At 45.2% G+C, this 12,666-nt stretch overlaps 1 protein-coding gene across 1 annotated transcript; it reads left to right on the forward strand.

The window, feature by feature from the left end:
- Positions 1–398: 398 nt before the first annotated feature.
- CDKN1C (cyclin dependent kinase inhibitor 1C) lies at positions 399–7,799 on the forward strand. The gene is made up of 3 exons (XM_075280464.1): positions 399–922; positions 4,502–4,616; positions 6,460–7,799. The coding sequence occupies exons 1-2, from the start codon at positions 547–549 to the stop codon at positions 4,609–4,611; spliced, it is 486 nt and encodes a 161-aa protein (XP_075136565.1). The 5' UTR covers positions 399–546; the 3' UTR covers positions 4,612–4,616; positions 6,460–7,799.
- Positions 7,800–12,666: the final 4,867 nt, after the last annotated feature.

The following is a 12,666-nucleotide window of genomic DNA, read 5'->3' on the forward strand; positions in this document are numbered from 1 at the left end:
ACACTGTTATGGGGGGCTGTATAGATGACACTGTTATGGGGATGTATAGATGACACTGTTATGGGGATCTGTAGATGACACTGTTATGGGGGCTGTATAGATGACACTGTTATGGGGGCTGTATAGATGACACTGTTATGGGGATGTATAGATGACACTGTTATGGGGGGCTGTATAGATGACACTGTTATGGGGATGTATAGATGACACTGTTGTGTAATATTTTTACTCTACTTTCCCCTCCGACTACCTGACGCCCTCAGGCGGGGCTCAGTGACTGACAGCTCATCAGCCAATCACAGCTCTTGGTGTAAGGAAGGCAGAAGCTGAGATATGGGCGGGACCTATGGTCGTGCTGAGGGCGGAGTCCCCAGACAGCCAGGGGGCGTGTTCTGTAATGTTATGGGCGTGGTCGTCTCGTGTGTAGAAAACATCGTTTAGTCTCGGTTGCCGGGCACTGGGCAGCGCTGCGGCCGCTCTGACTGTCACTGACCGGGGAGGGGAAGGTTGGAGCTGCGGTGAGACACATCGGGAGTCCCCGGGATCATGTGCAATGTACAGCGGGCTGAGGGAGCCCCCAGGCCGGGCACCAAGGCTTGCAGGAGCCTGTTCGGGCCGGTGGATCACGTAGAGCTGAGCCGGGAGCTGCACGCCCGACTACGGGAGATGCGGGAGGAGAGCAGCCGCAGGTGGGACTTTGACTTCCAGAGGGGGGTCCCTCTGCCCAGCAGCCGATATACCTGGGAGGAGAGCGGCGAGGAGACCGTGCCCCAATTCTACAGGACGCCCCGGAACCCGACTACACCTGACAGCACTCCCCCAGTACTGTCCTCCAGCCCCCCGACTACACCCGACTACAGCCCGCCTGCACTGGTACCCCGACCTGGAGCTAAGAGGAGCCAGCCTGCAGCCCAGATCACAGGTACAGACAACTGTCATGTGGTAGGAGTGCCTGCTGAGGGTTGGAGTGCTTTGTGCATTGCATGCTAGGGGTTGGAGTGCTTTGTTGGTATTTCTGGTGGTCTGTCTTGGTATCTTGTGTCCTCATCATGTATAGCTATAGTTACATTGTATCTGGAGTCTGGTTGCAGTGTAATTATAGGGGGAGCAGTGTGTCCTGGCTACATTATATATATATATATATATATATATATATATATATATATATATATATATTTGTGTCTTTTGTTACATTGTATCTGTCAGGTATTATACATCCCTTATACTATTTTCTATAGTATCATTTCTTACCCCCTAGTACACATACACCCTATGGTTACTCTATTAACTGGACACTCCTTGCCTCTGGTTACATTATATTGCGCCTGTATATATTGTCTCTTGACTGTAAATCTATTGTTACACCTTTCATGTTTTGTACATCCCTTATACTATCTATAGTAACATCTAGCACTTTAGTGCCCATACGTCCCATTGCTATGTATCTGGGCTGTTACTTTGCCTCTTGTGTATACCTTCTGATGGTTATGGTGTTTGTGATGTCTGTTACATTGTATCTCTCAGGTATTGTACACGAATTATTGTGATATACAGTACTATGTCTCACTCCATACACTTCAGTGTTGCTCTGTATCTGGACCCTCCTTGCCCCTGTTACATTGTATTCTCCTCTTCTATATATCTTCTGATTGTTACGGTGTTAGGATGTCTCTTGTTACATTGTATCTCTTAGGCTCGGTTCACATCTGCAGGGTTTCTGTTTGGGGATGTCCGCTTGGGGAACCCCGAAACAGAAACCTAATCCGCATAAAAAAGCGGTTACCTTAGGAAACCTGTGGACCCCATAGACTATAATGCCTAGATGGAGCCTGCTTATGTGAGCTGAGCCTCAGGTATTGTTCCCCTTACATTTGGATCTATAGTATCCTATCTCCCCTTATACACCCAGCGTTGCTCCGTCCTCTCCTTGCCTCTGTTACATTGTATTCAGCCTCTTGTTCATATTTTCTGATTGTTATTGTGTATCTGTTGTTACATTGTATCTCTTGGGTATTATTATTGTGTATCTTTTATTACATTGTATCTCTCAGGTATTGTTTCCCTTATATTTGGCTCTCTAGTACTATATCTCACCCTACACACCCCAGCGTTGCTCCGTCTTCTTCTCCGCTGTGGCTACATTGTATTCTGCCTCTTGTTTATATCTTCTGATTGTTATGGTGTATCTTTTGTTACATTGTATCTCTCAGGTATTGTTTCCCTTATAGTTGGATGTATAGTACTATATCTCACCCTACATACCCCAGCGTTGCTCCGTCTTCTTCTCCGCTGTGGTTACATTGTATTCTGCCTCTTGTTTATATCTTCTGATTGTTATGGTGTATCTTTTGTTACATTGTATCTCTCAGGTATTGTTTCCCTTATATCTGGATGTATAGTACTATATCTCACCTTATACACCCAGTGTTGCTCCGTCCTCTCCTTGCCTCTGTTACATTGTATTCTGCCTCTTGTTTATATTTTTCTGATTGTTATTGTGTATCTGTTGTTACATTGTATCTCTCAGGTATTGTTTCCTTATATTTGGCTCTCTAGTACGATTTCTCTCCCTACACACCCCAGTGTTGCTCCGTCCTCTCCTTGGCTCTGGTTACATTGTATCCTGATTGGCTGTCACTCACTGTTTCTCATTGTTCCTTCCTTTGTTACAGTCGGGCAGTCACAGATTTGCTACATTACTGCTGTCACCATACTCTTGCTGGATTGCTACACTGATTTGCTTGCCTGGCACTGCTGTGGTTGTGTTACCACACCGATTAGTCACTACACTTGTCACTGATTTGTCGCGTTGCTGTCGTCACCAGGATTTCTCCACTTGTCTGGTTACCCGGATTGCACTTTCTGGCTGCTTCTTTCATCACCTGCTCCCCAAGGCCCGACCCTCCTTATTCCTTCTCTTGCACTTGTAATTTTAGGGCTTAACCCTTAAGGCTGAGGCTATACATTGCAGAAATGCTGCGTTTTTTTGTTGCTTTGAGCCAAAGCCAAGAGTGGATTTAGCAGAAGGGAGGTGTATAAGCATTTACTTGTATATTTCTTACTTTTGCAGTCATTCAAAAAAAAAAAAAAAAATGCTGCACAATCTGCAGCTAATGCAAGGTGTGCTCTCAGCCCTATACTCTCTTTTGTGTCTTTTCCTCCAAAGCCATAAAAGGGTTAAATACTCTTTTTATATACAGTATAGAATTTCCTATTCATCATGCATAGACACCCCTTGTCTTAAATTTGGGTTGTTGCTTTGTGCAGTACTTTGTATGTGCTGGCTATAGTCTTGAGATCCTCAGCTTGTCCTCTGGCTCGGGGCAGCCTGCTCCCCCCCTCCCTCCACACCCCTCTTCTCCCTCCTTCTCCCCCCTCTGGCTGCCTTTCCACTAGTACAATAGAAGTGCAAGCACAGCAATTTGTGCTGCTGATCTCAGCTGAGCATGAAGCATTTCAATGCTGTGAGGAGCTGCAGTCACAGGCGGAGGAAGATTTAGTGGATTCACGGCGAGAAATAAAATTGCATTTAATTATCTCCTTCCTGCAGGGGAAATGGCGAGGGGTAACATCTGCAGGCGCAGTGCAGGGCGCCGCTGATCACATTCATCAGTCTTATTTGGTCTGTAACTGTAGTTTTAGACACAATTACTCTGTTGCTTCACCTATTTGTTGCAAAACTACAACTCCCAGCATGCCCTGACAACCTGAGATACCTAAATGCTGTTGACGGGGCAGAGGAGAAGTTCAAGGATGATGACTGCCCCCATTACATTTTAGTTTCTCTAACGCTGGGCTTTAATTATTACATAGATTAATAAGTAAATGATGAAATTCCACCACTAGGGGGAGCTTAGGACTCTACTGTACTGTGGACTGTATTGCAATAATCTCTTGAGCTCCCTCTATGGGTGATCACCGGTAGAGGGAAATTTGATCATTTACCTCTCTGTGCAGGGGGTTTGGAGCTTTGTATCGGCAAAACTTAGCACTAAACAATATAATGATAAGTGAAAACCTAATTTACAAGGTAACACGTCGATGCCTTGCTGTACAGGATGGTTACATCATATTTGTGGGTAAGAATTAGGGAAATACCTTGTAAGGCTGTAGTATTAGATATGGCAGCCATTGTTCATTTCAATAAATTGCATTAACGTTCAGAATTTGGAAACATGGCGGCTTTCTTTCGGAAATAGCACCCGTCTTTGCAGGTTTTGGCTGGTATTGAAACTTGGCCTTCTTCACTTTAATAAAGCTGAGATACAATACCAGACACAGCCTATGGACAGGTGTGGCGCTGTTTTTCTAACCCTGGGTTGAGGTCCTGGGACTCTGATACACCAGTTTTTGATGTTTTGCACCATCTTGTCTGCCATTGACTATAACTCCGCTCTATAAATTGTGACTTCGGCGGCTTGGTCTTACTTTTTGAGATTTTTTAATATATTGAGTTTTTATAGTATATTATAAAAAAATTATTTTTTTTATTTCTTTCCAGACTTTTTCCCGGTGAGAAAGAAGACGAAAGTTGTTGCAGCGCTTTGTGATAAGCTGCACTCCGCTTCTCCCATCCCCACAGAGCACACGCCGCGCAAGATGATCCGGTGATCGAGGTAAGGGGGGGTATAAACCTTCTCTTTCTGTAGTGGCCACTGGGGGCACTGTTGCCATTTATTAGTCATGTGTCCTGTATAATAAGCAGGTGGTATAGCGGGGTCCCAAGGTGCTTACATAGAGGGCTTGGGATCAGGAATCTTGGGAGCTACAACTCCCAGCATGCTCCAGACTCTTCTATTTGAGTACTAGGTATAGCTGAGTACAGGTGCATGCTGGGAAGTGTAGTTTTTAGACCCTTCCCCACTAGAAGTCCCTGTCCCATCTGCCTTGTGCTGCCCAGATACCTGCACAGATACGCTGCACAGATTAGGATCTGTCTGAATTGGTGCAGATATCTGTTATAGTTGATTAGTCACAAAATTATATATATATATATATATATATATATATATATACACACACATACAGTACATACATGTATACACACGTCTAAGACTTCAGCCGATTATTATCTTGTGTCTGTGACCAGGCATTGCACAGGCCCCCTCCCTCACTTTCCGAGGAGCTGGCTGTGCACACTGCGTTGTCTTGAAGATCTGGGGTCATTTGAGGACGAGGATTCCTTGTCCTTGAGTGACCTCACACACTGCAGGTTGGTGCCATCACTGTGGGCAATGCATTTTTTTGCAAAATCTTGTGTAAAACTGTTACATCGTGTTAAGTCCTTCCACCCCCCACCCCCCGGGTTGAAAGGACTTTCATTCTGCTTTCCCAGAGCCCGGAATGGCAAGTCTATCTAGTCATGGAGCAGGTAAATGCATCACTGGATGCCTTGGTAGGTTTACCTTGCAGACCAGCAAAAGAGGGGGTCCTGGGCACCAGTTGGTGCAGCGTTCCTATAGTGCCCCCCTCCCTTCACCCCTGCTGATTACTGCACTATTTGGTTATTGTGGTCCTGTTGCCCCTCCACTGCGCCCCTTCCCCTCTTTTTCATTCTATTGTCTTCCCTTGTCCTGTTGACTTAGATTTGTGCAGCGTCCACAGAGCAGATAAATCTTCTCCGGAGATGAGTGATCCCCGGACGTGCGGCCGTCTGAGCGGTTACACTCCAGTAATTCAGGGGGTGACATCATGTACAATGGAGGAGGGGGGGGGGGCTTATCATATATAAGTGAGATGATAAGGAGTGAAGAATGAGTCACTGCAGATGGAATAACCTTGAGTTTAGTGAATGTAGCAGAGCTGAATTTGTCATCATAATGTATTGAGAACAGCGCCACCTCTGTCTGCAGATTGTGTGTGGTACTGCAGCTCAGCACTACTTATTTCAATAGAACTAAGCTGCAATACCAGGCAGAACCTGTGGACATGTTGTGGCACTGTTTCTGGGAAGAGTTAAAAAGCAGAATTGCAGATTCCAACATAAAAGTCTGAAATGTGTTGCAGATTTATTTGCCCGTTTTCATATTTTTGCGTTGGCATTTGCAATTCTGATGTCCTCCCGGATTAATAAAATATAGCTACTTTTTTTTCCCTAGAAATGGCGCCACACCTGTCTATAGGTTGTGCCTGGTATGGCATCTCGGCTCCATTGCAATGAATAGCGTTGAACTGCAATACAATTCACAACCTGTGGACAGGTGTGGTGCTGTTTTTGAAAACCGAAGCAGCCATGTTTTTCCTAATCCTTCACCACCCCTTTAACTTGATTCCTGTGAGCACATCATCTGCCTATGCTGGCATCCTACACCCCACCCACCCAGCCAAATTACGGGTGTGACGACCCTGTAGAGATTACCGCCTGGGCACGTAACCTCACATTTTCCGTGGCAGATGAGCTCGCTCTGTGATCTCATCTTTCCAGCCCTGACCAGTAATTTCCTTCTCTGATTTATGCAGATTTGCACTTACGGACTTTCCCAAAACCTCAACTCGAGTGAGGAGCCGAGGACAACCGAGACCTGAGCCGTGACCTTAAGGACTGAGAGCAAAAAAAAATGGACTTCTCCTGAGCAGCCGCTTCCCCGGCAGTCGTGGCCGCAACTTTAACTGATTCCAGATTTTTTTTTTTATTTGTATTTTTTTTGATCTTTTAATTATTTTAAAGTGCAGTGTCGCCGCTGACCGCCATCTTACGGTTTACGGAAAAAGTTGAATCATTTTTCAGATGACAGAGTATCCCCTGCTTGGTCAGTGTCTGCAGAGCCATTGCTAGGTGATCAGGGGTTGCTCCAGCTCTCCGGAACTACAAGTACCAGCATGCTCCATTCACTTCTATGGGAGTGCTTAGTACTTGTGCATGCTGGGAGTTGTAGTTTCTTAACATCTAGGGTGCCAAAGGCTGCTGATCCCTAATTCAAGACCTGACTACTTTTACAGAATTGTCTTATATACTACCCAGTACCGGCCCTGCCTGTGACCCTTGGCACCCCCGACTGTCATCTATATACCAGGCACTGGGCAGTCACATGATGATGGTAAAAGGATTTTCCAGGCTTATTAATTATTTATCCTATGGATAGGTCATCAATTGAAGACTGGTGGGGGTTCTGGGTGCCGGACCTGTTTGAAGTGACTGCAGCATTCGGTTGAGTGTTGTGGCCTATTCATGTACAACCAACACAGCGCCCTGCATTGTATAGTGGCTGTACCTGGTATTACATCTCAGCCCCATTCACTTGAATGGGACTGAGCTACAAAAAAGCCATGTGACGGATAACATCATGTCAACCTGAGGAGCGGACGCAGCACTCTACATCTGCCGTAGCCACTTCACACATGAGGGTCGGACCCCCTCTAATCTTCAACAAAATCTGAAAATGCCCACCAAACTGGTGACCGATTTTTATTTTTATTTTCCGCCCCATCTCAAATCGTCAGAATTTAGAATGCAGCTCTGAAGTATATGTAACACATTGACAAAATGACCCAACTTTTTCCGAGGCGTAAAGAGATATTGGGGAGCGGTGCCCATTTGATGTGTGCAGTGCTTGGAAGGGTGTACTCTCTGCTCGATGGACGAGTGCGCCATTAATGTTACTGTATTTCTTTTTCTTTTTTTTTATGTTTGAGAAGTTTACTAACTTATATTATCTATTTATATCCGTGTGGATGAGCCGGTTCTGTTTCTCCTCTATGGGAATGGCACTATATTCACTTGTTTGCAAAGTTTTGACTTTTATTTTGTGAGAACATTGAGCGCTCTTGTATCTGCAGACACTGATGTGCATTTATTTATATTTGGCTTCAATGAAAGTTTCTTTATCATTGTTAAATTGTAATTTTTTTTTTACTACACAAAGTGTAATGACTTAAGTGGCCACTAGAGGTCTCTGGTTGTCCCTGAGCAGTAATACGTTCTGCCCGGTTGCCTTTGCTCTGTTTTCAGCAGGGGGCGCACTTCAGGCAGGAGGGCTGACATGGTTGCACATCAGGTATGGAGTACACATCTAACACGGGGATCAGCGACGTTCAGCGTTCCAGATGTTTGGAAACTTCATCTCCTATCATGCTCCATTCTCTTCTATCCCAGTCACTAGCTGCCTCTGCTCCTGGTGTGTTAGTCAAATGGGCGGAGCTAACATACCCTCAACCTCTGCATGTGGTTCACGTCACAGCAACACCATAAACTGCTCCGAAAAGGAATCGGAACACGATTGGTCTGACATGGACAGGGGGTTGGTCTGATGCGAACAGTCACAGGAGGTGGTGTGGACACAGAGGGAGGGTAGTGCCTAATAGTAACCATCATGGGCAAGGGGTTTGGTGCCTTAAATTAACTGTCAGCGAGTCCCGGTTTCTAATCACTCCATTTTACCATTTAAAGATGGTGGTCTTCACAGCACAGCCAAAAAGAGAGATGTTGCATACGTAGAGTGTCAGGTTTTTGAATGTGCCCTGGTGGCCATTGTGAAAATTGCAATTTTAACATTTTATTTTAGAATTTCACCTTTAGAAGGAAAAAGAATTAGACAATTGGGATAATGTTTGTGCAAAAAGGAATTGTCTGATCTAGCCATCGCTGTCCCCTACACAAGTACTCTGCATTTCTCAGAGGTAGAAGGAAGTCTGCCCCCTGTAGGTAAGAGGTGGACATTATGAAGTCCATGTAATAAAGGGGGCTGAGACTATCCAGAGTACTCCGACCTGGTGGGTGCTTTATAATGGTCACAGACTATCAATGTGTCTCTGTAGCCGTCACCTACACCAGTGAGACGGAGAACGTGTGGATTGCGTCAATTCCGCCTCCATTCATAGAGAACTGGCGAAGACAATGAGATATTTTGTGACTCAATCCTCGTCTGCTTTGCTATGAATGAATCCTCTGTGTGGTTATCGGAGGTATAAAATAATATAATATTTCCTACACACTATGACCCTATAATCTCCAGGGTCACTGCATTCATTCATCCACTGTAACCATAACCTGTGATTGATACATTGTATCGATAGTAACCAGAATGTAACTGATACATTGTATCCATAACAGCCGACCTATCGTGACTTGTGCAGAGCATCGTAAGCTACAGTATATACATAATGGTTGCTGTATATAAAGCAATGAGGAAGGCAGGGACAATAATAAACCATCCCTGCCCTCTCTGGGATGTCCGGCTGTCACTGACAGCTGGCTGTCGCCCTAGCAGCTGCTGCTTACAGGATGTACAGGTATGTCTGTGCACAGATAGACAGCTGCCACCCGGATATATACATTGAGCCACCAGTTGGCGACTGCTTAAATGGGTTTCCCCAATAAGACAACCCCTATCCTACATGTCCTATAGGAACATACCAACATTAACGTGGGCCCCTGCTTAACTCCCAGTGACCTCTCCAGTGGCCAATGGAGGGTGAAGACCCCATTAATGAGCCCCCTTCTTGTATACACCATGGCTGCTCCCATCTTATCCATAAACCTTCATATGTAAAAAGAGCGAACGTAAATGACCCCGCCGAGCCGGAAAGAAGACAAAGGAGCGATTCAATGCTAATACGTGACGTCCATACAGCTGCTGAGTTTGCAGGATCCGACAGTCCGAGTCCAACCTACAGATCGAAACAAAGAGGCTTGTCAGGGTGAAATAACATGCAATATGGAAATGTCCTCAGTTTACGTATAAATTATAAACCCTTGTATATTCTCCCCCCCCTATGACACATTCACACACTTGGTAATCTGGGAATGTTGGTTGACAACCAGTATGGCTGCCCTAACGTAGCACATAAGAGTTGTCAACCAACTTTCCCAGTCTCCTGAATGACAGTGCTTTCTGGTTATGTGATTATTTATCCCCTGTTCGCAATTGCTAATTTATCCAGGAAGATTTGCCTTTCAGGGTCCCGGGAAAGCTGGGTAGGATTTTCTTTTATAAAATCGATTCCTATATCTGAATAGGGATCAATATTCTCATGCATGGAAGTATTATGTTCCGGAAGCTACGAGTTTGAGGATAAGATTGCTCACTAGGCCACAGATCCTAGGGGTAGGGCGGGCATCCCCAAAGGGATAATCCCGCCATAATGAAATAATAACGATCTATAGGATTGGTGATCAGTGTCGGATATACATGCACACTGCTGCGCCTGATGAAGATAGCTGGGGGCCATACTGTACTTGTATTGCTCTGCCTGTCCCATAGACACTAAATGGAATCCATCATGTATGCTCAAACTGGATCATGGCATCCCCGTTTTTGTAATTGATGGGGGTCCCAGTGATAAACCCCCCAGCAACCAGACACTTACCACCTATCCCTTTAAGTGTCCCAAAACCACTTAAATTGTCCTATAAACATTCATGAGGTCGTCCACGCCAGTGTCGGACTGGCTCACCATACTATCCAACCCCCCTCCAGCCAGCCCAGACCCTAACACAATAATGGGCCCCCACAAGACCCCATATTTGAAGGCCACTATGGTCTGTTTCCAAAGGGTTGTTGGATGTGGACCCCGGAATCAATTTATGGGATACTGTCTCCTATGTAATGGTGAGGGCGGTTTTACCCCGCGGCGCCCTCTGTATCTATACAATGTAGCACATGAGACGCTGGAGACGAAATCTAATTAGGAGATTCATGTAATTGATCTATTCAGAGATGGATCCCCTCCCCCGCCCCCTATTGTAATGACATTAGATCAGGGGGTGGAATGGCCGCACATAGCAGCTGCTCTTCTCTACTTCCTGCCCCGCCACGTTAGGTATAATATAAATGAAGCGTATTCACTGTATAATGTCACCCCCGCCATTATAGGATCTCAGTGATGAGAATCAGCCCTCGAAAAGTCAAAAATTCTTGATAGAAATGTGATATATTTTACCTGCGCTGATACATTGTAGCAACACGAGAGTCAGAAACTGCGCATTTAATATTCACACCACTGTGGTAAAAAGGGGATGGATCATGGACAGGTGGGGCAATATATATGTGATCATTGGGGTCTGACACCCAGGAACCCGGCTGATCAGCTGTTTGAAGCAGTCATGGTGCTCACAGGCACTGCAGCCCTGTGCGGATGATGTGACGCTCATTAGTCATGTGGTATAGCAGCAAGTGAATGTGACTGAACTGCAATACCAAAGACGACCACTACTATATGTACGGCGCTGTTCTTGCTATTCAAATGTGCAACCTCTTCAACCAGTTGTTCGGTGCGGTCCAAGGTGTCAGATGTCTACCGATCACATGTAGGGCTGGTCATTAATATATAAGTGCTTAAAAACCCCTTTTTATAATGGAGCACTAAACCCCCACCCCTAATTCATCAGCCCTATAGAAATTCCATAGTAATGTGAAGACTCTGCTTTACTGCAGTGCTGAATTCAATTCTTGATTTATGATAGCCTGGAAGTCACCACTAGGGGGAGCTCACTGCATACACTCTACACAGCTCCTCAATATTAAACATGTATGCACTGTACTCCCTCTAGTGGTGACCGCGGGCAGTCAGAATGTTATCAGTTATCATATCTGTGCAGAAGATTTGGAGCTTTGTGTCAGACAAACCTAAAATATAACATTAAGATGTTGATCAGCACAGAATGTTACCTTGTAAAAGTGCAAAGTTAAGCAAAAGTGGACATTCCCTTTAAGGGCCCGTGCAGGCTCCTGGTTGCGTGACTGTGTCTGCAGACGTTGCACACTCCTGCCCGTGTCCGGCTTGTTTAGTGAGGCTGATACAACACAAAGATCTCATCCAGGGCTGCTATAAATTATCTCTAAGTGGCAGCAGGTGTCTGAATTCGGCCTAAATCAATTGGAAACAGACGGCGGAATGGATGTGATGTATGGACGGTGTCAGCAGGAATTCACCGAAATTTGATGGTAAATAGAGGCTGAAAGGATGAACGAGGCTCGGGATGTCGGGTTTGACCTTCAGTTTATTTCTGCATTTTTTAAAAAAAATTTAAAATAAATTTATAACTATTCCATTTTGGATTAGGATAGACGTCCCCATCCCCCTCTGTACTTCCAAATCCTCTCCACAGTATATTATCGCTCCATTGCACCTACGATACAAAATGAAGCAACTTTTTATATGGTCTGTGAAACAGAGTTATCATTGAGTGCAGTGACAGATTGATGTGGTGAGCTCCCCCTAGTGGTGGCTGCAGGCAGCCAGAATCTTATAATGTAACTCTATGGCTTTGCGAAGGGAAGCAGGAGATTTGGATCCCTGTCCCCTATAAAGATATATTCTTAAAGGGAACCCATCTGAGGGTGGCCGAGCATCTCTTCATGTGTATAAGACTGTCCCGAAACACTTGCCCAAATCCCATATCATATGTTTAGAGACATTTGGCTCAGCGCCTTTATCACAGGATGTATACTGCCCCCTCCTATACAGAGGCTGCCCCTTATATTATACAGTGTGGGCACAATGAATCACAAAACTACAAAATTCATATGCAAATATATTACAACCCTCATCGTCCCCGTACGTAGTGCGCAGGATCCCGAGGACAATGAGACATCTCATAGGGGAGAGGACAATGAAATCCTCATCTCTCAGCCCAGGACTTACACCCGCCGAGGCAGTGGAAATATGCAATAAATTCATTAGAATATCCAGAACCTTCGCCCGGGCGACTTAACCAGGCTCAGCTGC

Source organism: Leptodactylus fuscus, chromosome 7 (assembly GCF_031893055.1).
Source record: "Leptodactylus fuscus isolate aLepFus1 chromosome 7, aLepFus1.hap2, whole genome shotgun sequence".
Taxonomy (NCBI): Eukaryota; Metazoa; Chordata; class Amphibia; order Anura; family Leptodactylidae; genus Leptodactylus; species Leptodactylus fuscus.